The sequence below is a fragment of the Glycine max genome, chromosome 2, assembly GCF_000004515.6.
Source record: "Glycine max cultivar Williams 82 chromosome 2, Glycine_max_v4.0, whole genome shotgun sequence".
Lineage (NCBI taxonomy): Eukaryota > Viridiplantae > Streptophyta > Magnoliopsida > Fabales > Fabaceae > Glycine > Glycine max.
The window spans coordinates 40,924,235-40,951,508 of record NC_016089.4 but is presented as its reverse complement, the minus strand read 5'-3'; the positions used below and the strand labels follow the sequence as shown (position 1 = coordinate 40,951,508).

The following is a 27,274-nucleotide window of genomic DNA, read 5'->3' as shown; positions in this document are numbered from 1 at the left end:
GCACACAAAAAAGAAAAATTAACATGACAGGTTAACCCTGCTGAACCCACCCTTGACTTGTCAGGTTGGCGGGTTAGGTTATGCAAATTAATAAGTTGAATTATATATGTAACTTAATCAAACCGCTAGCAGGCTAAATGGAATAACCTGTCCACTAAATTTAACCCATTTTGCAATCCTTATACATGCATATCTCAGTCTTGAAGAATATCTCACTATAGCTATTTCAACTGAAGGCACAATCAAATTCAAAAGTCAGCGTTATGGCTATTCTCATGGAAAGAATTAGCAAGAGCGGCAAATCTTTAGTGAGACATCTTATAAATTTTCTCTTATTAGTATATCTTCATCTTTATCAAGTTAAGATAATAAACATTAAGGTTCCATTTTAAAATTAAAAGCAAGAACTAGCTAGCTCAGGAGTCAGGACACAAACAGATAATTTTGCTAAGTCGTGTATATTCTTTGGGGAAAAAACACAAGACACCATACTTAGCCACACAAGAATTTGAAGTCACCCTCATACTTGTGCCCATTATAAAATATGGAATTATGAAAAAGGTATACATTCCTCAGTGACTAAAATTCGGTTTAGAAGATCTATTCTACCTGCTTATACTAATACCACACATAATCCTCTTTGCGGACACCTAATGATGCACCGAGTTAATTGGCTGTCTGAGATGGTCTTTCCGTATTCACTAGATCAAATCCAGAAGTACACCATTGCCTGTTCACAGAAATTTGGAAACCAATTATTTCAGAGGTGAAGAAGAATACAAATAATTCCATCATCAAATGTAATATTATCAAACAAAAAACTATTAGCCTTGGAATGGGAGAATCAAATAAAGGAGATATTTGCATGCAACAGACAATTCTTCTCAAAAGAAGGCAAAAGCACTAGAGTATGCATTACCTCTTGAAGAGGATCCAAACAATTATCCCTCTTACTACTCTTAGGTGGTGCTTTTTGGGTTTTCCAACTTCTCATCTCTGACTCCATTAACTTGAGTTGGCTGCATATGTCCTTCAACAACCTCACATGCTCTTTCCCATTCACTTCATGCATAATCTCTTTCCTTGCATTGATTGTCTCCCTCTCAAGCTGATCAATTCTCTGATGCAACTTTTGAAACTCAGCATGAGCATTGCAATCCCCATCCATCCCTTCTTTTCTCTGCCAAACAATGGTCTTCATATCTTTGGGACTAGGTATTTTGATTTCATGGTTTCCACTAATCATCATGCTCTTTAGCTTGTCCATGTCATGTTTAACATGCGATTCAATGACTTCCTCAGACACCGAGTCTGGTTTTGTCAATCTGTTATCTGCATCTGAACTCCATCTCTCAAGTCTTCTTTTCCCATTTCCACTTGCTTTATGCTTTTCACTCGTTTGTGGGACTTCAAACACATCATGGACATTACCGGAGCATGAGGGAATAGCAACTGCTTCTCCATCGTATGTACCTTCACTGTGATTTACTTTATCTGAACAAGTAGGGCCTACTCTATCAGTTAGGTCACAGGTTATCTTGGTGCTTGCTTGTGAAAACACTGAACATGATCTCCCTCTTCTACTCCTCAATGTGGTGCGTTTTTCTCCTCCTGATTCTTTACAATCTGAAATCACTTTCACTTTTTCATCTAACGTCTGGATCTGGTTCCAGTATGCATCAAGAGTTCCATGTCCATAGTCTACCGATTTTCTCGGTAAATCCAAGCTTGGAGAAGTAACTTCTTGATCAGTATCACTCTCCATTATGTTATGAACCATATCTGGAACCGGAACAGGACTAGGTGATCTATCTCTCTTCCTAGCAGATCTCAAGTTGTTCTTTAACGGAATAGGGGGAAGTGAACTTAGCCTTCTTACCGTGCTACAAGCTTGACCATTTTCTCCATTTTGTTGTTGATCATTTCTACTCAACAACAGGTCCTCATCGAATTCAAAATCACTTGCATTGAAATCAGACCCCAACGTGAGAAGTTTGTTTTTATAAGCCAGGACTTGATACTCAAGAGAAGTAATTTCCATTTCCTTCTGATACATAAGCTCTTCAAAAACTTCAAGAGTGGCCTCAGCATGACCTATCTTCTCCTCTGCCATTCTCTTGTAGTGACTCGCCTCCATCTTCACCGCGGCCTTCTCTCCTTGCAACCGCACTATCATGTCCATGGCTTCACTGGCTGCAGTTGCTGAGGCTTCCCTTTCCTCATCCAACTCCGCATATAGCTTCTGCAGAAGTTGCTGTTGGGCGCGGAGTGTCTCCTTCATGGCTCTTATATCACTTTCAGCCATGCCGCTTTCTAAATGTCCAAGCAATCACTTATTCCTGAACACACAAGATAACAATTGCAATTTTATGACTACCATAGTATCAGAGAAACAACTTTTGAATACATATATATATTTTTTAATATTTTCCAAGTGATCAATTTCACCGTTAAATGAACCTGATGGCTCTAACTCTAAGGTATGTTAGCATAGCAAATAGATGATATACATATAACCTACGAAAATGACCATAGATGTTTGGGGGAGGAGAAAATCAAGTTTTTAAGAGTCTATTCCACGTGTTGTCTGTGGCTCAGAAACAATTCCTTGATATTTACCTTCATCATTCACAACGTTGATCAGAAAGCAGAACAAGGTAATGTATCTGGTGACAGCAAATAAATTGAGGCAAAGTAGAAAGAAAATCTCAGCAATAAACCTTTTTTCTTTGGTAAAAAAAAAAAAGCAAAGGCTTCAAGAAAATACAGAAAAAATCGTAAGAAAATCGCGGTTTACACGAGGATATATTGGCAAAGAACACCGCCACGCATTTCTAACAAGGAAATACATTGAAAACCGAATCTACCAAGCAATTTTATTTAATTTTTTTTTTCCAAACCAGAATTCTCTGTTTCTCTGTTTCCAGATTAGAAAAGAAAAGGTGAATGGTTTCACAACACAAGCAAGGAAAAGAAATGGATCTCAAACCTCTGTGTGTTGTTGGGGTTTCAGTTTTGTGCAGGAAGTAACAGGAAGAGCCCGAATTACGATGAAAAAAAAAAGAGAGTGAGTTTCGTTATGTGGTACAGTTACGGACAAAATCATGGTTGGTTAACGTTTGTGTCCTGGCATTATTATGTTGCATTGCATTGAATTCTCTCTGGCTCAGGCGCTGATTGTTTGTTTCCATGTAGGTCCCTTCTCCTTTCCTTTCTTTTCCCGTCATAGATAAGGTAGCCCCTTCTTTTCGTTTGTTTTTGGGGTTTCAAAAAGTCGTTTCTTCATACTTTCCAACGGCTACAATGTGATGATGATAAAATTCTATATATCAAATACTATTTTATCATGTCAACTCCAACACACGCATGGTGCTGGCCTTCTCATGCCTCAAACAAAATCATGTGGATATATAAATAAAAATACTTGGTTAAAGTTCTTCAATTTTATTTTATTTTGTCATCTTTATCCTAAATAAATATCTATATCTGTTTATAGTTATGTAGAAATTAAGATAAAGATCACATTCTTGGTAACTATAACGCATAATTAATCAATTTTTCCGTCAACTCTACTCTCAATATTATCGGCAGCTTGATACTGAACTTCTAATTAAATAATTTCACATCTTAAATACCTTGTTACTGATATTTTCATTTACCATTGGTCCAATACTGTAAAGAAACTAGTTATAACCCACGACATCAAAATAATTGCATTTGTATTAATATAACATGATTAATTAAATGATGTTAGTTACGTGAAATGTTAGTATATAACAAGTACGTGTCCATTTCAATAAGAATAGGTAAAACTTTACAAATCATTAACTTTGTATGATTAATAAAATCTAGTAGTATACTGTAACTATACTACATTCAAGAAGACAAAAAATAATAATATAAATAATTAGTTCAAAAGCAAATCAAATTTAGATAACTAATCTTTTAAATAATTAATAACTTACATAATAAATAATATGACTAAGTCTAGTTTTAAGTACCAGACTTTTCAAACTAACCCACTATTTTTTAAAAGGCTATTATGAAATTTATTGAAAAATATTTGTTAATTCTGTATTTTTAAAAATTCCATGCATTATAATTGTGATAAATTTGTTCTCGTTTTTTTCCCTCTAAAGATGGATAAATTCCTTTTAATACGTGAAATTATTTATATTAATTTAAGTTAAAATTTCTAAATTGTTGCATTATTTATATTAATGAAATTACAATAGTAATTGAAATAAATAATAAAACAGACATTTTTCTGTATTATTAATTTCTTTTATAAATATCAATATTCTTAGTTATGATGTATCAAATTATCAATGTATATTTACAAGTTTTTTCTCTCCAGGACATATAATTTACCATTTTTTTTTGGTCCATTATATTTTACTTATACTATATATTGTTTATCAATTTTTTCAGTCCATTATATTGAGAGAAGTTTTATTTACTTTTGGGCCACAGTCTTGCAGACCCAACAAACCCAAATAACTGATGTGATAAAATAAAAAAGAGCTTCTGGTCGGAAGCTTCTGCGATTGAATAATGAAAATAGATAATATATTGATTAAAGGGTGAAATATGTTCGTATTTTTTGAAATATATGAGTTTTGTATTTGTTTTTGATAAATTTTTCTTTTGTTTTTACCTTTTGATCTTTGAAATTTTTTTGTTATAGATCTTTACCATTATCTTTTGTCAATTTGATGTTGACATATCTATTAAGTTGTTGACATGTTATCAGATTACATGTTATATATCATCCGAAGATGAATTTATAAGGTACAAATGCAAAAAATTATAGGGAGTAATCATTCGAGGTAACATCATACATGACATGTTAATGTGTCAATTTAATGGACACATTTACACCAAATTGATAAAAGCTAACACATCAAGAATCTATAATAAAAATTTTCAAATATCAAAAAACAAAAATAAAGAAAATTTTGATAAAAAAAAACAAATGCAAAACTCCAATATAAGAAAGACAAACATATTTTAGCGTTGATTAAAAAATTGGTCAGGAACATGCTCGGAAGGTGTTACATAGTCGTAAATCAAAAGTTATAAATTCAATACATGCACCTTTTTATTTAATTTATCCAATATTATGCCTACTTGATAATACTTAGTCAATGTTTGGAATTCATTTAACAAACAATAAACATAACTGGCCAGTTAACATTGGGATGCTATTGAAAATTATGTAGCTCAAACAATATTGTTCTTATTTTATCGAATTCTCTGAGTGAGTAGATTATGCAGTAACTATGACATTGTTTATCATAAAATCTTACATGGTAAATTTTACCGGATAAGTGCTCAGCTATTTGTGGATGTATTGGTGTATAGATCAAGTAGTTTCCATATTTTTTAAATTAAGATATTTAATTTTTTAATTTTTTTAAATAAATAATTTTAATTATTTTATCCGTTGATCATCTAGCAAGAATTAAAATCATAACTCATAAACACTATTTTGTATGTCTCACTAGTCAAAAGTTATTAGTTTTTCTCAAAATATAAAAAATATAAATTAAAAATATTTAATATATGATTTTTTTAATTTTATTTTATATAATTTTATATATTTTTATTTTGAATAATTTACATATTTTTATTTTATTTTACCAATTTATAATTAAATATTATAAATTAATATATAAATCATTTTTTAAATTTATTTTAATATATAGATATTTCTACTCTAATTATATAAATCAATATAATTAATCAAATAATACTAATATGTATATTATACAAATTACATAAATTAATTTATTTTAATATGTATATTTTTTTTATTCTAATTATATGTAAATTGTTTTAATATTCTTGTTTTAACTATAAAAATTTATTTGGTAAATAATTTTTTTAATACCAATTATATAAATAAATAAAATTATGTATGTAAATTATTTATATAAATTATTGTATGTAATTTATAAAAAAAATTATGTAAACTTATTTTTATATATAAAATAAAACAATTATTTTAATTATAAAAAGTAATAAATTTTTAATTTTTTAGATTTTTTAAATATTATTTTTAAATTTTGTATAAATTACATAAAATATTTTTTTGAAATAAAATATATATTAGGATATGTAATTGATTTTAAAATTATAATAAAATAAGGACAAACTTTTATATATAATAATTTATTAATTTATATTAAAATAAAATTTATAATAAAAAATACATATAAAATTAAATATTAAATATAATTAAATATTTTATTTTAATTTATAAACTTTTATTAAAAAAGTTAATAATAGTATTTATAAAATTTAGTAAATAAAAATGTCATAATAATTTATTATTTTGTCTTTAATTAAAAGATGATGAGTTGAACTTCTATGAAAAAATGATCAAAATTATTCTTTTTAAAAATATGAAAATTAAATATCTTAATTTAAAAATAAGGGACGAAAATCACGCATTTAAATTATAGGAAATAAAGTTATAATTTGACCACTAAATAAATAAAGACACAGTTTTACTTCAAAAACCTAAGTCGGCCACAGGAAATAAAATCTCCCAAATCTAGTTCATAACAAATAAAAATTACCAAACATTAAAAAACTTCATAGAGAAACTCAAATTTTGAAAGCATTTGTTAAAAATCATATCATCCATAACTTTGTTTCAGCAATTAAACATTGAACAAATAATATTTTACCCATTAAGAGGAAGAATTAAATACCAGAACCAAGAATCTCCGTTATCGAACTGAAAGGGAAAGTTCTCCTCGAAAAAAGAAAAAAAGAAAACTCAAAAAGGGAATTGTATTATCCTCACTCTAATCCACCGGAACCTCTACTTCCATCTTCAAACCCGAATTGCCAAGAATCTGTCAGCAAAAGGGGATGGTCAAGCATTGTTTATATGAAAGATGGCACACTAACATATATCAAGCTAACAGCTAGTAGTGTTCAGTATGCATGGTGTAAAACCAGCATGGGTATGAAGATGTATGACCCTCAAACAATCATGAGCTAGAATTCTGTTGTATGACCCTCAGACAGTCATGTGTGAAAATGCAATATCCATTGACAAAGACAAGCATGAGTTTTGTGCTAATTATGACCCATGATCCAAATGAAGATATTACTGTTGGTTCAACGCATTTGCAGTTAAAGGTAAGAAGGAGACCCTGCCACTGCAAGCTAATATATATGCAGTCATATAGACAACTCTGCCTACTAATTAACAGGATAAATCAACAAAATAGGGCTCCCATTTGACATTATCAATTCATCGTTGCATTGTTACTTAATTTCCTTCCTAAAATCTCTGTTCAAGCCCTAACTAGCATTAAAATCATATTCTGGTAAAGGTTTTCCATATCTTTGAAGTAATGGTAAGATCATAATAGATATGAAGGAGAAACAACAAAAATAGTAAAAGACTCAATGCACTATCCCTTAGTTGTTAATTGCGTATTAAAACGATTATATAAATTAAATGTAAGATTTCTAGTGAAGCAAGTCATGCTAATTTCAGTACCTTCATGAAGTCAGACAAGACTAATGAACAATCCTTTGCATAGCCAGCTTCCTCAAGGACCTGTGTCAGAACTTCCTGTATGTACAAAGGAAACAGAAAACATCAGATGCTGTTATAAGCAGATCACATCATCCTTCATTATCTTTGGCAACTGAAATGTGAAATAACAATATTAACTAAACGATATCCTCCAATAAAATTACCGTTCTCACTTCTCATCAGCATCATTCACATATTTTCAGTTACAAAGCATACATGGATACAATTCTGTGCATTTATATTTTCATAAAAGAAATTATAAAGATGTATTTATCCTGGTAATATATACAAGCATAAAACTTAGAAGCTTGGAAACACTCTCCTCCTTACATTTCAAAAGGATGAAAAGTGCAATTAGAGCTAGAAGTGGAGAACATTGTAATGGTGATCAAGCTTTCAAAGAAAGGTTTATCTCATCTCTTGAGGTTACATATTGTCTTTTGCTTAATTTTCCAGCTTACGTGGACCATACTCTTATTAACATCGAGTCTTGTTATTGGCACTGCTAATCGGTTGAAACATCCAATTCCAAAACTTGGTTTCAAAGGAATAAAGGTGAGCAGTAGCAGGTCAAGTGTTTCCCCTGATTATGACGTGGGGAAGAATAATAAGTGAACACAAGCAATTGTGTTTGGTATATAACTAGGAAAGTGACAGTGAAAGGCCTGCCTCTTAGATTTGAGAAATGTCACATTAGTACAAATAATTACAAAAATATCATGTTGTTTTGCTTTCATTTTCTATACAATCTTTAACACTTTAAAATAAAAGAATAAATAGTATATATATACTTGTCATTGAATCACAAACTACCTTCAAAGTCCACTGATACTTTTTATACTCACATTGCATAGAAATTAAATTCAAAACAAAAGGAAAACAATTTGTAAAGCTATCTTTTAGTCAAAGCAAACAAAACAAGCATGAAATTGTAATATATGGAGAGAAGAGAAGCAAAATAAAATAGCAGGAGCAAAAGAAAGTAGTAGTAATAATTATATGATATGACCTCTCTCTGTTGATCAGACATGAAGGGTCCACTCAAATCCCTTAAAGCCCTCAGCATGTCATGGAAGGTTACTTTTCCATTGCAATCGGAATCATAGACCTTGAAAATGACTAGAAAAAAAAAAGAAAAAAGAGTGAAATGATGATTCGATTTGGCTGTGTTTTAATGAATGTAGAGATAAAAAAAAAGAAAAAAGAAGCATTTGATAATTTTGAAATTGATATTGATATTATTACTTGCTTAGACTCAATTTTGTGGTGGAGAGTGGCAGGGGACTGAAGGCGGACAAGAAGGCAACAAATTCCTTGAAGTTCAACCCATCCAGCATCCTCAACAAGCTCTGCAATATTATTAATGTTAACACCTCAATTGAATTGAATTGAATCGTGAAAGAATTTATATATATGTAGAGAGAGAGAGGGTTGACGGCGAATTCGGGAATGGAGAGAAAGTATTTGTTTGGTGCATCCCATAATATTATCTTCTTTCTCTCTCCCACCACTTCCATCAGCCGCGGCGACCACCAGCACTCACGTTGGAACCACTGCAAGCCATAAACACCTCCACGCCTATCGCAGCACAACCTCCCATTCCATTTCTCTCTAGCGCAGTGCACATTCCCCTACCCGAACCGAACCTTCTTCCTCGCAAACACCCCGAATTCAACAATCTTCCCGAACTTCATCCCCCTCCCTCCACCAACCCTTCCTCTTGAAGCTTCTCGAACCTTCCAAGCCTTCATATTATTCCCAGCATCACCAGTACACAACGTTGCAGGGATTTGAGCCGATGAAGTTGTTGAAGCTTAGATCCAGCGACTCCAAAGTGGAGAGAGCCGAGGAAGCCGTTGAAGGCCACCTCGAGTTCCTTGAGGATGGTCATTTGCGTGAGAACGTCCATCGACAATGCGCCACAGAAGAGGTTGCTGGAGACGTCGAAGGACTGAATATAGGTGCACGCGTCGAACGAGGGAGAGAGGAATCTGGCCGTGGAAGCCGACGTCGTAGCAGTCGGAGAAGGGGGCGAGGGAGAGACAAAGCTTGGAAGAAGAAGGGTAAGATAGGAACTTTACAAATTATGGGATGAATCGAGCAAAAATGAGGTGCATTAAGTAATTGTTAAATTTGAAACCCGACCATCAGCCCACCCCATATATACTCCTATTATTTTCCTAGGGACTTACTTTTTTCACTATTTTTTTCTCCTAACCACACCTTTTTCTTAGTAAATTTAATTTTAACAATATTTTTAGTACTGGTTATTTGTACATTCGAAAATTATGTATTCCACGTGATACTATTAATCGCATATGGATGATTGATACAACAATGTTTATTCTTAACAACTTGTGAGATAAAGTTAACTGTATTTACATATAGTTAACTACGTGCGATAGTCAATAACTTTATTAGTTATGACATTATTAAATATGTATGAGTCAAAATCAATAGTATTTATACATGTAATTAACCATGTATAATAGTCAATACCATATTATTGAAGCATAGTTAACTACTATAAAACATTTATATGTCGTTTATATCCTCTTAAATTTAATCTGCCCTTTAATATATAATTGATTGATTAATTGCTCTTTGAACATTATTAACTGCTTGTATGGTTTAATGTTCAAAATCTGAAAATGTATTTGTTAGGAAATCTAAAATTTTTACTTTACAAGTTTATCTTTTGGAATACAAAGAACAAGGGGAAAAAAATAGCCACTTCTAGAAATAGTATGGCCCTGCCCTGATCAACCAGCTAGCAAAGAAAGACAAGCTTCTGAAAAGAAACATCCAAAATGCAACAAACAAGACCGAGATTTTATGTATGTAGCTTATAGCTTGGTGTGCAATACTCTCTTCTAAAATCAGGGTGTGTGTGGTTGAAACTTGAAAGTTTGATTCCTTTCCCTTGTATTTTTCTGGTAAACATTTATCTCACTTGTATAATTTCATTTGACCAATACAAGTTGTTGATTTGGATAATCTAACTCAGAAGTTAATTTTGATATGCTAGAATGACTTCAATCAAGACTGTCAAATGAAATTTACAAATAAAACTTGAAACATGCTTGCAGTCTGCACAAACTTGTCACAAAATAATAAGATATAGTTTACGATTTAAAGATAAAACTATTTTATTACTCTTCATCTTGTGAACATGCATTAGATTTGTTTCTTCTAAAACTTTTGAAAGACTCAAAATATTCACCAAAATTTGGTGACATAAACGATTCAATGAATATGATAACTCATATCGAATCTTGCAAATCAAATAAATTTAGTAATAGTACTACTTGTATACATAAAAGGTACTAGAGGAGAGTTGATAATGAAGGGTATAAATAGTTCTATAATTTCGTAGCAGGCCTCAATACCAATTTATTTCTCTTTGTTAATTGGAACCGACAGGGGTATCCAATGCAAATGTAATCCTCCTCCTATGTAGAGAATTTAGAATCATACAATTTTCTATTGTGGCAAGGACAAAAAGCCATCATTCTGAATTATGTACAGTATATAATTAATCAATAAAAAATCACATGGATTTGACACGTGGCACATAATGATAGTGTCTCAAAGTAAATACACAAAAGTCTTTGAATTTTTACTAAATACCAACAAATCTAAATTTGGAAAACAAGGAAAAGAAATCGGGGACCTAAAGAAACCTGACATGTTGGACTAACAATAGAACATCGAATGACGGAATGAGCATGGCATATGTATGGGCTTTGACTCTTTGAGCATTGTGATTCTGTTTCCAGCTCCTTCACGTGTTATTACTCTGATCAAATATCAATGGACTTCAATTTATAACTAAAACAAGTTTTCTAGTTAATTAAGTTCAACAATAAAGATAATAAGACATTAATTCAAGAATTTTTTTAGCGGGGGATCATAAGGATATATTATATATGGGAGACATAGTTGGTATTATCTCAAGTTTAAGTTTACCAGCTAAGGAACAAATTAAAGTCTCATACTATTTGGGGCGCCAATACATCTTTGATGGGGCGTATTTCTTTAAAATATGAGAGAATTTGACTTTGGTAAAGAAATGGTTTGAGGTTTAATGACTTTTTGTCCCGTAGTTTTATTAAATATTTAATTAATTTATTGAAAAAATCTTCTTTTGCAAAATTTTTTTTGCTTTATCTCCCACAAATTTTTACTTGGTCTTGATTTTCCCCCAGTTCCATTACTTCCTAAAGAGTAGATAATTGTTATAAGCAAGTAAAGTGGGAAAATAGGGATATCAGATATATCAAATAGCTTGTGAATTGTTAATGCTATATATTCAATTATGAATGATGAACAACGTAGGTTGAAATATGAGATATCGATCATCACTCTAAGAGATATGTAATTGTAAATAATATTAAAAGTTTAGAGGCTGTGAGCCCCATGATATGGAAATGGAACAGATAAGCATAGAAACAAAAGCATGAGCTGATATGAGAGATACGTGTCATGACTTGTCGGCGTTACTGCATGTGGTGACCATCACAAAGAAGAGAAAACCCCACAAGTTGCATGTGCCTTTAACGTTCTAATGCAAATACTACTAATTTTTTGGTGCTAAAATTTGGAAAACAAGTACTGTGGAGCATTACATTGGAGTGAACAAGTGTCCACTTTGCAGGCTCCACCCATATAATAAAATATTCATTATGTTATATGACCTTAAAGTGAGACAAACGGTCGCTTTCCAGTGGTTTTTTTTTTAGGGGGTGGAGGTGGAGGGAGGAGGACAGGAGGTCTTATAAAAATATTGACATTACATAAGAACAAATAATTACTTGGACTAATGTTTATTATGTGTAATTAATGCATGGCTGAATAGTAATTTTTTTAATTCTCGTAAGTACTAAGTAGATTATGAGTGGGATAAAATTAGTTTTTTTTAATTGTTACATGTATCTTAAGTAATTAGTCAGGATAAATAATAATTAGTTTTTTTTAATTGTCACATGTATCTTGTGTCTATTCGAGTGGGATAAAATTCAATGATAAAGTTTATTTTTTAATATTTAATACAGTTATATACTTAATAATTCGTTTTATTATTAAATTTTTTGCCTTAATTATATACCATGACTTATTATATTAAAACTCATATGCGTAGTTTTTTTATAATTAATTTTCTAAATAAAAAAATTTAAGAAGTTTAAAACAATACGTTTAATGATAGAAATATTTACTTAGAACTTAGAAGTATTTATAAACAATGAATTTCCCGGGAAAAAAAATAAAAAAAGACTAGCACATTAAAATTAAACTTTCGGGCCTGGCCTTAAGGTTCAGCCCATGGTTTTACTCAGTGGTAATATAGTTATGGGTGGAACTGATTGGACCCAAAATAAAAAAACGTGGAACAGTTTGCCATTCTGCTAGAAGTAGAGTCGTTATTACTTGACTTCAACTTTTTTTTCCTCAGTAAAATAGTAAAAATATAAAATTATTAAATAGTCTCTATTATTTTTGCGAAATCTGTCAATCTCTTAATTATTATAGTTCTATTTCTACTTAATAAAAGTTTTTTCACAATAGTTCAATCAGCTTAAATAATATTCTATAATTTTTACCATAAAAAATAATTTTTAGAATCCTTTTTTCTTTACAAGAAATAATCTAATTTGGTTCTGGAAAAAGTTATTAGAACTAATTTGATAAGTCTCATTGACATTTTGCAGGGACAATGAAATTCGAACATTTTTAGTTTTATGAGAACAAAAATACATTTTTGCTTAAACAATAAAAATACAAGAAGAAATTGTCCATTAAACACTACTTCTAGATTAAAAAAAATAACATGCAATGAAATCCTGTTTTGAAACACAATATTTATGAAATTGTATTTTAGCACATTGTTAGTAAAAAAATTTAAAAAATGTTCATCTTGTTAAAATTTTCAAAAAATTGCCCCGGATTGATGAAAAAGTCAGCATGATATTGTTTCTGAAAACGACACAAAAACTCTTCAAACTGACAAAAAAGGATTACCAACTGTCCAACTGATCTGACTAGCTTCATGGAACATTCTCTTCCAAGTTCCAAGAGTGTACCATTATATAGACTCCACTACGTTAGCCATTGTAAGTTTGACACATCAACAAGCAATGAATGATGTATGATGCGGCATTGGGTAGTTTTGGTTGATGTCAAATGGTTAAAATAATCGTTTCTGCACTCAAGTAGTGTTACAACTGTATACGGAGAATGATGATTTAATGGACGTAAAGAAAGATGTGAAGGAAATTATGAACACAATATAATATGATAAAAGTGGTTGAGGCCCTGTGCGAGATGGACGTACGTGGTAGATGCTATTAAGTAAACGACCCAGCAACCATTGGCTTCCATTCAGAAAAGTTAAACAGAGATACCAGACAAAGAAACTACCGAAGCTATTCCGGAAACTTTGATTGATGTTTTTGGACACAGAGGAAAAGACAAAGGTAGATAACTTAGCTGAGAGGAAGAGAATTTTCACTATTATATTGCTCATGATAGTGACCCATTTTGATGTAAGCAATCATCTTCTTTTTGTAAAAAAAAAAAAAATCAAGCAGCAACAACTCTCGTATCAGATATGTAACATATATATAACTGCCAGAAAATAAAAAAGACATGTAACATATTAACATATGGGCAAATTTACTTTATAGGGTTTCTTTTAGAAACTATTTACGAAAGTGGGTCTCATTTGTAACAAATTGCAGAGGGGGTTTGTTTTTTACGTGGGTGCCGCCATTGACAGTGACGGGAAGGGTGAGCCGCCAGTGCCAATGGCGGTATAATGGGTACCGCTAGTAGCAACAGCGGGACAAGCTGGCTGAGTAGGAGTGAGAAATGGGTACCGCCATTTCTCCTGGCGGGACATGCCTACGTGGGCAGTCCCGCCTTTGGAGTTGGCGGGATAGGGGCAAAGAAGGTGGGTACCGCCAGTTGAGGTTGCGGGATAGGGGGAGAGGAGAGAGGGATGGGATGCCGCAACTGCCAGTTGCGGGACAGGCTTTTTGTTGAAGGAATAATATAACCTTTTGTAAATTGAATTCAAGCAATCAGCATCTTCGTGATTGATTACTTTTAACTTCGTAAGAATTGTAGGTGATAGTTTGTACTTTATTGTAAAACCGTTGGAGAAACATGGACATCCATTATTATTTATTAGGCAAGATTCCTAAACGTGTGTGTTAAAAGATAGGGAATCTTAATAATAATATATTAAATTATCGTATTAGTAAGTGAAGTTTACAATACACATTAGATTTTAACACACAAATTTATTTAAATTATATTTTTTTAACATATTTCACTTCTGAAAAGACTAAGCTGCACCTTTGTTTCACTTCTGAAAAGGCTAAGCTGCACCTAGTGAATTAAACTAAAGTTTCTCCAAGAGATAATTTGTTACGTTATTATTTGCAAATTGGAAGCTTTATTAGTTCTAGTCTTTCTTTTCCCAAAATGTGGAAGCAGGAAAAGGCAAACGAAAAAGGTGAGGCTCATTATTTTTTCATGGTTTAGCTTTTTATTTAAAAGACTGAAAACATTTTTGTGGGAATCAAACTAAAAAATTAAATTATTCTGTTCAAACATAGAAGATGGAAAATAGAAAAAACTCTTTCATGCACAAATTAAACAATTTTTTTCTCAATTTTTTTATCTTTTTGTTTTAAATTGTTTTATAATTTTAAACACATTTTTTATTCTTCTTTCTATACAACTATACTAGAAGAGAACAATACTAATTTTCTTATCTTTTATTTCTTTCTTATCATACAATTTGAAAAAAAAATCATTTATATATTTTCTATTCCTTTTCCTTCCTTATTTTTCTTTTCTTACACTTTTTTTTCCATAAATCAAACAGACAGTTTTCTATATAATAATAATAATTTTAAATCACTCTACGTGGACAGATGGGACTGAAGCTTAGAGAGTGATGTTGAATGATGGGACTCAAGCCTGATGATGCAGCTAGGGTTCACATGCACCTGAAATTTTTTTTTATGCAGGGCTAGGGAGGAGAATAGCGCACTATTTGCATAGGGAAATCAGAAATCACATGCATGCATGGCAGATTAAAGAACTAGGCATCTAGGAGGTGACCATACAGAGTTACTTTAATAATGGTGTATAAATTTGCTACGTAGTTTTTTTGCTAAAAAATTTCTTTAAATAGAGCAAACTTCAATCATTCTTTGCACTTACATAAATATTTGAGACTGAAGAGAGTATTCTGAAAGAGGAAGAAAGAGTTTTGAAGTTTGATTCTATAGTAATGATGTTTTATATTTATTTAATTAAAGTTTTCTTTCATTTTGTTTATTTATGATGTACAAATTTTTTATTTTGAAGTAACAAATATTATGGTTAGAATGAAATTTGAAGCTCAAATTTAAGTGTATTAATTTTGTAAATTACATTTTAAATTTAAAAAATATTAGTAGTAATTATTTGTAAGCCTTTTCGTTAATGGTTTTTGCGTCTAAAGTATTATTTGACATATAATTTAATTTAAGACAAAAAATAATTACATGCTATTTCTTAAGTATTTTGTGATGTGTTCTGAGTACGAAGTTTTATTTTACTTGTAATAAAATTTAGTATAAGTTAACAAAAAGAAATTGTAATTTTAATTATAAAAACAATAACAAAAATATTACCAATTTTAAAAGCCCCGTCATTTAAATTTACTAACATGGGAATAACAATTTTTCGTTACTATATTTATTAGTAATTTATTGATTTTTAATAATCTTAAAAGAAGTTTACTTGGAATTTTAGATTATTTTATACTAGATCAGTTCTAATACTTGTCAAGTTTTCGAAAAATAATAGATGAATATTTTATCTCTCCAAGCAATCACTAGTGCAGAAAATTAAAAAATATAGTTGAATTAATTCTTTAACAGTCACTAATTTTGTATCTCTTTGTTTTTATCACATATATCATATTAGTTATTATACTTGAATTGTATATATTTCTTTTATCTCCTTGTCTCACTAAGTTTCAAATTAGTTGTTCACCGAGTATTTTTTGCCTTACATATACGTGCATGTAATTTAATTAATTAATCATTGAGACTATTAAGTGGAGATGGAGGAAAAAAAATTACGCCCTTATTTGTCTGTCTCCTCCAGTGCTATATATAGACAATATACTTTCCTACTAATTTTCTCATATGTATATATATGATATATCCTTCATTACCGAATATATGTCATTTGAGTTAAGTAAAGTAAGTTGTTCTCGTTAATTAGTACTGAAAAACGACTTCGAAGATACAAATATTGGGGCGCCTAGGCATGTTGGCCATGTGCCATCTGAAATTGTTTTAAGTGTAATCCTTTCATTTATAACCCTTCCATTTTGTGTCTGTCTGGAATTTTTTTTAAGTTGAGGAATTTTTCATAAATTATTTAATTAGAGTACTTTTTTTTAGAATAAAGTATGAATGTATAGTTTAAGTTTAATAGAGGAAGCAAATAAATATTTTATATTTAATTGAAGTAATGATTTTATTTGTTAGACTAATATTTGAAGCTAAAGTTTAAGTGAATTAATTTTTTTAATTAGAATTTTTATTATAAAATTAGTATGAGTAATTATTTATTTTAAAACTACTATTGTTATGATTAATTATTTTTAATTTTGATGATGTAGGTATATCATGAATTCAATTATTACAGTGTTGTATTTCAACGGAAGAGTATATGAAGATAATGATGGTGTAATATTTGAAGGCAGTAAAAAGGTCATTCAGATTAAACGCGGAATTAGTTTCAATGCTTTGAAAAAAAAAATTGGAGATAAGGTAAAGTTAGAAAATAATGAAATTATTTCTACTATAAGTTGTAGATTTTTAGTTTCAGGAAAATATGTTGCGTTGCAAATTTGTGATGACGAAGATGTTGAAACTATGATCGAAAGTTTTCAACAACAACAACAAATGTCAGTTCTGGAATTGTACGTAGAAAAGGATGTTGCAGGTGGTTCGATGTTTCATGCTGCAAATTCTATTACGTCATGTGGACGTAATGAATCTCATCATGAGTCGGAACTACCAAGAAATATAAGCAATTTACATGATGATGAAGATGATGATGATGATGATTACCTTGCATCTAACTCATACGTTGAAGAGTCTTTCGATGAAGATGATAGTGATGATGGAATATCTGATACAGACGATGAAGTCACTGACATCGTTGAACCAGTTTCAATTGTTCACCCAAGTGAAGGTAAATGTTTGTGAAATACAAAATTAGGGTTTATACATCTATCTTTTTATGAGAATTGTATTTAATGGTAGCTAAATAGGAATAGTTTGTTGACATGATTTATTTATTTTTAATTATTAGGTGTACCACAAATTCAAAATCCATTTTGGAATGATGCTATGCATTATAATAATATCAATTGGAGTCATCCGGACGAGGAAGACATTTGTGGTCTGGACATGCCAACGACTTTTAATGTTAGACAAGAATTATATGTTGGCATGGATTTTGACAGTAAAGATGCGGTCAAAAATGCACTGAAACAATATGTGATGAAGGTGCATCAAACTTTTAAGGTTGTTGAAACGAAATCACACAAATATATCGTTTGTTGCCCCAACAACACCGAAGAGTCTCCTTGCCCTTTTTATATGAGGGCAATTTTATCCAAAAAAACTGATGCATGGAAAGTGACACAATGGGGTGGACCGCACACATGTCTAAATATGACTATGACACAAGACCATGAGAAGCTTGATTCAAATTTAATTGCGACTTGCGTAGTAGGTACGTTTTTTATGTTCATATTATCCTACTTTTGTGTTATTTGTTATTTTAATTTGTAATTTGATTTTATTATTTGAATTACAGGCATGATCAGAGAAGATCCATCAATAAAAAATTTTTTGATTCAAGAAAGGATAAATAGTGAATTTTCCTATAAGGTTTCATACAGAAAAGCATGGATGGCCAAACAAAAGGCGATTGCAATTGAATATGGCGATTGGGAAGAGTCGTATGCGAAACTCTCGTCATGGCTAACACACATGCAAAATCATTCTCCTGGCTCTTACTTTCAAATACTACATGACGATTTTATTGTTGGTAATAGGGTAAGTCGCGAAAATCGTCAGTTTCATCGAGTATTTTGGACATTTGGTCAATGCAAAGAGGCTTTTAAGTACTGTAAGCCAATCATACAAGTTGACGGCACACATTTATATGGCAAATACCGTGGGACCCTGTTAATGGCCACATCGCAAGATGGAAATGGTGGTGTTCTTCCTCTAGCATTCGCTGTGGTCGAAGGCGAGACGCTAACAACATGGTCATGGTTTTTGGCCCACTTGCGTGAACATGTTACAAATAAGAATGAAATTTGTCTAATATCTGATCGTCACACGAGTATAAAGTCTGTTGTCGCTAACGAACATCTTGGTTGGCAACCTCCCCATGGTTATCATGTGTACTGCGTGCGACACATAGCCAGCAATTTCAATCGCAAATTCAACAACGCGAAACAAAAAGAGATGTTCAAGAAATTGGGTAAGGTTTATTTTATACATTAATTTAATTTGAGTTTGATGTCTACGTACAACTTTTGATGATAACAAATTTGATGCAGCGTACACTCCTTGCAAGCATGTGTTTGATCAAAACTTAGAAAAATTTCGTCAACTGAGTCCAGCCATAGCAAGATGGATTGATCGCATTACAAAGGAAAAATTGAGCATGGCTTACGATACATCTGGACGACGATATGGTCACATGACAACCAACCTATCAGAATGTGTGAATAAGGTGTTGAAAGATTGTCTCAGCATTCCAATAACAGCGTTGGTCAAGTCAACATATAGTAGGTGTCGAAAGTACTTTGTTGATCGTGGTCGCCAAACCCAAAGACAATTAAGAGAAGGCCAAGTTTATTGTTCTAAGCTTGTTACAGAACTTAGGAAAAATCAAGAACAAGTTTGTTCGCACATCGTTCGCGTGTATGATATCCACTCGACAAGGTTTGAAGTAGAGGAGACCTTCAATCCTATAACGCAACGTGGCGGACAAAAATGGGCAGTCAACTTGAATGACCATTATTGTCAATGCGGAAGGTATTCTGCGCTTCACTATCCATGTTCACACATTATTGCAGCTTGTGGTTACGTGAGCATGAACTACTACCAATATATAGATGTTGTTTACACCAACGAACACATCTTAAAAGCATACTCCGCACAGTGGTGGCCTCTTGGGAATGAAGCGGCAATTCCTCCTTCTGATGAGGCATGGACACTAATCCCTGACCCAACTACAATTCGTGCGAAAGGTCGGCCAAAATCAACAAGGATAAGGAATGAGATGGATTGGGTCGAACCATCTGACCACCGACAAAAATGTAGTAGATGTGGAGCTGAAGGGCACAATAGGCGCCGATGTCCAATGCAATCTGACCGTGGGAGTAATTCATTTAATTGATTTATGTATGTTACATGACTGACTTGTATTGCTTTAGGTTTTGTTCAATGTATTTACTTGTTGGTCTTCAATGAAATCGTCAGTTACTTTTTGTTGGATGTGTACTTCTGATGAAATAAAATTACATTTAGAAGTTGAAATAAATGGAGTGGATCAATCGAGGTTGAGTGACATTGGTGTTGATCGTTAGTTAGAAATGTTAGTGTCTAAGTATTTTGTCTACCTTAGTTTTTTAAACTATCTACAATGACAAACTATGGACTTAGTCATTATGGTTTAGTGTCTAAGTATTTTGGTTTAGTGTTTACGGTCTAAGGGTTTAGTTCTTATTTTTTAGGGAAATAAAATTACATTTAGAAGTTGAAATAATTTTTTTTTTCTGAATGTGTACTTCTAATGAAATAAAATTACATTTAGAAGTTGAAATAAAATTACTTTTTTTTAAGGGTAAGGGTTTAGTTCTTATTTTTTAGGGTTAGACTTAGGTTTTTTATTTTAGTGTTAGGGTTTAGTTATGAAAATTTTAGAGCTACGACTAATTTTTAGGGTTAGGGTTAGGTTTTTTATTTTAGGGTTAGAGGTTAGTTCTGAACATTTTAGGGTTATGACTAATGTTTAGGGGGTTAGGGTTAGGTTTTTTATTTTAGGGTTAGGGTTTAGTTCTGAACATGTTAGGGTTATGACTAATGTTTAGGGGGTTAGGGTTAGGTTTTTACTAATGTTTAGGGGGTTAGGGTTAGGTTTTTTATTTTAGGGTTAGGGGTTAGTTCTGAACATTTTAGGGTTATGACTAATGTTTAAGGGTTAGGGTTAGGTTTTTTATTTTAGGGTTAGGGTTTAGTTCTGAACATTTTAGGGTTATGACTAATGTTTAGGGGGTTAGGGTTAGGTTTTTAATTTAGGGTTAGGGTTAGTTCTGAACATTTTAGGGTTATGACTAATGTTTAGGGGGTTAGTGTTAGGTTTTTTATTTTAGGGTTAGGGTTTAGTTCTGAACATTTTAGGGTTATGACTAATGTTTAGGGGTTAGGGTTATGTTTTTAATTTTAGTGTTAGGGTTTAGTTTTTATTTTATAGGGTTAGGCTTAGTTATTTTATTTTAGGGTTAGGGTTTAGTTATGAAAATTTCAGGGTTTAGGACTAATTTTTATGGGTGAGGTTTAGGTTATTTTTATTTTTGGGTTAGGGTTTTGTGCTGAACATTTTTGGGTTAGGGCTAATTTTTAGGGGTTAGGGTTAGGTTTTTATTTTAGGGTTAGGGGTTAGGGTTAGGTTTTTATTTTAGTTCGGAACAGTTTAGGGCTAAGTGCTTATATTTGATAGGTTAGGGTTAGTGTTTCATATTTAAGGGTTATGGGATACTTTTTATGTTTTATGGGTTAGGGTTTAGTTCACATTGAAGTTCATCGTTACTTAGAAACATTAGTTTTTTTCCTTTTGGCTACCTTTGTTATTTGGTTTAGGGTTCATTGATTATTATAGTTTGATACGCGACATAAATTCTATCCATAAGTAAGCCTTAATAAACTGAATATCATACATTACGCCATGAATGTCAAATTACAAATATACAACAAAGCCTTAATCAACGGAGACATGAAAATCATTCATTTTGGTGTCCGCGATGTCGTGAGGATGTGCCACATGGTCGATCCTATCTTCGTGCTTGGCGATCAGGATTTCTTCTGCCCCGATGCCTCCCCGCTTCTTCTTCGTCGACCTCCGTAGAAAATGCGTGACGCAAATCAACACCGAATAAGTCACCCGTATTAGGTATTTGTCCCGGTACATTTCATTGTGTTCCTAACGGGGCATTAGGTGTTGGAATTGGCCCATGATATTGCTTTGAAGGGGTCATTGTGGGCCATGAAAAATGAGCTTGTGTTTCCGCAAAACCACCGAACGATTGTTGGGTTGCAGAAGTATCAGTGTCATGACCCTGAAAAGGATACTGATACATCTGTGTCGGATACTCAGCAAATGTTTGTGGCGTGTAATACATTCCATGGCCACCCTCCGCCATTTGTTGGAAATATTCTTCCGCTTCAACAGTGTCCCTTCTTCTGTCTATCCCCTGAGTTTCAATACTTGACTGAAGCATGTGAAACTGTTGTGCGGGAAATTGACGCTCTGATGCGGGACCATGTGACATTGGCTCAGTGACTCTCTCTTGCTCTTCGGATAAAATTGTAATTTTTTCCACATAAGGCACGAGATCATCAAATGTGCATGTTTTCCTCCCTTGAGGAGACACCATGTATTGTAATGCCTCCACAACTTCACCCTGCATTTGTAACGGTAACAAAATTAATGGCCATCATTAAATAAAAGTTCAAGTTAAAATTTGAAAAAAATTTAAAAAATACCAATGTAGCCGTCTTTGCATTTTCTGGGTCAACAAACATCTTTGTCTTTCGCCTATACCAGACCATGTAGTCCGAGTTAAAACTCAATAGGCCTTCTTGTCGGGGATAAGCGTCGACCCTAAATGCATGGCGATTATTCCACTGCTGAATCATTGGGGCGAACAATTGCCCCCAATTTTCGCCATGTTTCCCCTTTAATGTTATGCCATGAATGTTTAGGGGTTGTGAAGGAGACTCTGGAACTGGTTGCTGCATCCCAAATTGTCTCAAGACTCTGTCCGATTGGTGCCACTCAATAACTTGGAAACAAATTAGTGGCACCACCGCGTACCACGCGAGACTTCCGACTAAACAAACGGGAGGCAACAATGACATAACGGTTGATGGGTAAGGCTCCCACACAAACTGCATATAACAACATAGTTGTGAACATTGTAGTAAAATAAGACATATAATTTTTTATTTTACAAATACAATAGCATGGTTCTTACCTCATGACGTTTCATAATATCGAACTTGCGACGAAAAACTTTCACATCATCATTGCCAATATGTTGGTTTCCACGTCGCAGCCACCTACAAAGAATAAAATTTAATATACCCTAAAACCATTTATTCTATTAAAATGAAAGACGCTGTTAAAAATGACTGACCTGTGCCCTAGTGGTGTATTTTCTATGTGGGAAGGAGTCCTCTTTGGAGCCAAGGTGGGACATCGTTCCCATGCCCACAATTGTAGTAAGATGCACATGCCTCCGATTGATTTAGTTTTATAATCGGTGGCACTGCACATCTCTCTGTATAGAAAACTAAGTACGGCAGCTCCCCATGCATATCTGCCACATTCTTCAAAGTCACGTAAAAATTGAAGGTACCTTACCGAAACTCTGTTACTGGTTTTGTCAACGAACTAGACACCTCCAATAAATCTCAGTATCCATGCACGGGCAAACCTTCGTACTTGTTCTTCGTCGTCGTCATTATTAATTTGATCAAAATGGTGAGCCAGCCAACTTAATTTAACTACACTACCTTTAATTTCACCTTCTTGTGGTCTGACTCCCAATAATTCCTCACATAAATTAGCCCAATCAAGATTTGTTGGACCGATTAATGGTAAACCATCCACACTTATACCTAACAACACAGAGACGTCTTGTAGAGTGATAGTACACTCTCCGCATCTCATGTGAAATGTATGTGTTTCCGGCCTCCATCTTTCTATCAGAGCACTAATTAGTGAGGCATTTATTTTTAAGAAACCCATCTTGATAATCCACCCGAAACCAGATTGTTGAAGAAAAGGAAAAATTTGTTCTGGAATTTGTTCTTCCCCTTGATACGTGGGGACAGCTCGTCTGATATGTAATTTCCTTTCTTCTTCCTCATTCCAAACATGTTCTGAAACATGCTTAGGTTGCATCCATAATATATCAGTATCGATGGGGCCAGATTTAATGTTAATATGTGATGAAGATGATGATGAAGATGCCATTGCTACTGCAAAATAAAATATAATACATGTGAAGAAAAGTTTAATTTATTAGTAAACTTTAAATATATAACAATAAATTTGTAAAAAATCAAACTAGTCAATTTTTAATATATTCTATACATAAATTAAAATACATGTGAAGAAAACTTTAATTTATTAGTAATTTTTTTTCTACAATTAACAAATAAATAATTGAATAAAATATGGACTAACAAATTATTTATAATACAAACAAATATTGAAATACAAAAAATCATTTCAATAATATATATACAAAAATAATAATAATATACAATGTATCATATATTTAATCACTTAAATTTTCTAAAACAAATAATATTAACGTACAAATTAAAACTAACAAATAATATATATACCATTCTAACTAAAAAATAATTAACTCAAATAATATTAAATTATCAACTCATTTATTTAAAATACAAAATTATAATACTAAAAAGATAAATTTACGTGTGTCAAGTGTCTAATATTACAATTATTTATTTAAGTGTCAAATATTTAATATTACAAAAACTAAAAATTTACGTGTGTCTAAAATTTATAAATATATACCTAAACCTAATATTAACTTGTGCCTAATACTAAAAAATCTAATATTACGTATGTGTATCATGCATGTATATATATTTATTAGACTAAACTATCATCCTAAATATACACCTAATACTAAAAAAGCTAATATGACATGTATAAAATTTAAGAATATACACAACAACTAAATATATATACACGTAATATTTTTATACTAACTAAACAAATATATAATATTCTTTTCAATTATACTTACTCATACAATTTTTTTACGAGAGATTAAGTTATAAAATAATTTCTTATTTAAAACTCATAAGAATAATTAGTTTGTCAACCCCATGCAAAAGTACATCATATATTTTAATTCTACCAATAATTAAGAATACAATTAATTTAGATTCTATACAACATATGTAGTATACAAATAAAATAAATTTAGAAAAATAATTGAAACAAGTTGATAAGAAAGAATAATTATTTTAGAAAACTTTATATTTCTTGAGTTAGAATATATTTTATTTTACAGATATTTCTAGAATTCATAATAAAATTCTCATTCTTTGATAAAAAAAATTAATAATAATATTCTATGCTATGCTGTAATTACTACTAATACTAAAATATTATATACAATAACCAAATTACATCTAACAATATATACAATAACAATAACTAAATAAAATTTTAATTCTAACTAACCAAATAATATTTTCATACTAACTAACCTAACTAAATAATATTTTCATACTAACTAACCTAACATTGGAATATTTATTAATAAGTACAAAATAATAACACAATAGCTACTCATACGAACTCATTTAAACTTAGAACTTTTGTTAATAATAACTAACCTACTATTTACATACTAACTAACTTAGAATATTTGTTAATACTAATACTAACTAACTTAAACTTATAATATATATTAACATATTTACTTTGAAAATACATACCAGGAATTTAAGGGCACTTGAAGGGCACTTGAAGGATGAAAGCACAGAACAACACAACACAATAATCTCTCAAACTCAAGAAGAAGGAAAGAGAAAGCAAAGTAAGCTGTGTAAGAATGAGTTCAACACATTTGTTTTTTATAGCTGAAAAATTAAACCCCAACGTTCAAATTTTTTTAACGTTCACATGCTATATAGTATAACCTTTTCAGAACTGAAAACTAAATTGCAAGGTGCAGACCGTGAAAGCCTTGAACGTAAACACTAGGTGCAGCTTAGCCTTTTCAGAAGTGAAACAAAGGTGCAGCTTAGCCTTTTCAGAAGTGAAATATGTTAAAAAAAATATAATTTAAATAAATTTGTGTGTTAAAATCTAATGTGTATTGTAAACTTCACTTACTAATACGATAATTTAATATATTATTATTAAGATTCCCTATCTTTTAACACACACGTTTAGGAATCTTGCCTAATAAATAATAATGGATGTCCATGTTTCTCCAACAGTTTTACAATAAAGTACAAACCATCACCTACAATTCTTACGAAGTTAAAAGTAATCAATCACGAAGATGCTGATTGCTTGAATTCAATTTACAAAAGGTTATATTATTCCTTCAACAAAAAGCCTGTCCCGCAACTGGCAGTTGCGGCATCCCATCCCTCTCTCCTCTCCCCCTATCCCGCAACCTCAGCTGGCGGTACCCACCTTCTTTGCCCCTATCCCGCCAACTCCAAAGGCGGGACTGCCCACGTAGGCATGTCCCGCCAGGAGAAATGGCGGTACCCATTTCTCACTCCTACTCAGCCAGCTTGTCTCGCTGTTGCTACTAGCGGTACCCATTATACCGCCATTGGCTCACCCTTCCCGCCACTGTCAATGGCGGCACCCACGTAAAAAATAAACCCCCTCTGCAATTTGTTACAAATGAGACCCATTTTTGTAAATAGTTTCTAAAAGAAACCCTATAAAATAAATTTGCCTAACATATGTTAATCAATAATGTAATGTAATTCAGTAATTGTGTTACTATGGAAGGCACATGGAAAAACATCTTTTCTTAACCTTATTAAGTATTTAGATTTGTGCTAAAAATGAATCTTTCGACATAATTCACACAGCATTTTATCATAAATTTCTACTAGATGTTTATATTAAAACACTTTATACTAATAATATATATAAATCAAACTCTTTCAAATATTTAATATTTCTACACAATACACCCCTTACTTACAATAGATAATCCAAAAGACAAAATTCAAGTCGTGAGTTTCAAAATATATAAAATAATAATTAGATTTTAGTTTTTAAATTTTAGTTTTAGTTTTTTTTAACTGTTAGTTTTAAAATAAATTCATTTAAAAAATTTACTATTTTATTAAAATTAGTTTAATAATATTAAATTGATCCGGGAGTCTTTATATTTTTTAAATAATTTTTTAATTATTCTTAAGTTTTTTTTAATTGGGTTATACGTCTAATTTTCATTGTGAAAATCTACATATAATTAAAGGTACAAAGTGCAGACACTAGATTGATGCTTATGAAGTATATTGTAAACACAAATTGTGAGAGTTTCTATGCAGAGTTTTAACATTTTGCATACTCAAACAATTTTAAAAAACTTGTGGAAATATGTTTGGATTGAATTAAACTTTTTAATTTTCTTCTCGAGTAAATATTTATTATTAAGATATTTATCCAAACAACACTTTATTCATCACATGTCTTTTTTTTTGGTAAGGACTCATGGCTTATTTTGTTTGCAACAGAAGTCTACTATATTAAGCAAATAGGCCGGAATCAATAAGATTGCATACCCCCCCTCCCCCCTCTTATATTGAT

General features: G+C 31.7%; 3 protein-coding genes across 9 annotated transcripts; all 3 read right to left on the bottom strand.

Moving 5' to 3' along the window:
* Window positions 1–405: 405 nt before the first annotated feature.
* LOC102661770 (myosin-binding protein 7) lies at window positions 406–10,088 on the bottom strand. 7 transcript variants are annotated; one of them, XM_041007812.1, is made up of 7 exons: window positions 8,998–10,088; window positions 8,807–8,910; window positions 8,571–8,680; window positions 7,523–7,597; window positions 6,720–6,866; window positions 920–2,339; window positions 406–730 (listed from the first exon to the last, which is right to left on the bottom strand). In XM_041007812.1, the coding sequence occupies exons 6-7, from the start codon at window positions 2,303–2,305 to the stop codon at window positions 707–709; spliced, it is 1,410 nt and encodes a 469-aa protein (XP_040863746.1). In that variant the 5' UTR covers window positions 2,306–2,339; window positions 6,720–6,866; window positions 7,523–7,597; window positions 8,571–8,680; window positions 8,807–8,910; window positions 8,998–10,088; the 3' UTR covers window positions 406–706. The 7 variants fall into 7 exon arrangements, with proteins under 7 accessions (XP_040863746.1, XP_040863739.1, XP_040863749.1 ...); XM_041007805.1 differs by having other exon boundaries at window positions 8,807–10,088; XM_041007815.1 differs by having other exon boundaries at window positions 6,815–6,866; window positions 8,807–10,088.
* On the bottom strand, window positions 6,816–9,188 carry LOC100791923 (uncharacterized). Its single transcript, XM_041013248.1, has 5 exons — window positions 9,095–9,188; window positions 8,807–8,910; window positions 8,571–8,669; window positions 7,523–7,597; window positions 6,816–6,866 (listed from the first exon to the last, which is right to left on the bottom strand). Exons 1-5 carry the CDS (start codon window positions 9,186–9,188, stop codon window positions 6,816–6,818), a joined length of 423 nt encoding a protein of 140 aa, XP_040869182.1.
* An 11,760-nt stretch (window positions 10,089–21,848) lies between the features above and the next one.
* Window positions 21,849–26,269, bottom strand: LOC121174285 (uncharacterized). Its single transcript, XM_041013245.1, has 3 exons — window positions 26,135–26,269; window positions 22,423–22,827; window positions 21,849–22,340 (listed from the first exon to the last, which is right to left on the bottom strand). The coding sequence occupies exons 1-3, from the start codon at window positions 26,267–26,269 to the stop codon at window positions 21,849–21,851; spliced, it is 1,032 nt and encodes a 343-aa protein (XP_040869179.1).
* Between the last annotated feature and the right edge of the window lie 1,005 nt (window positions 26,270–27,274).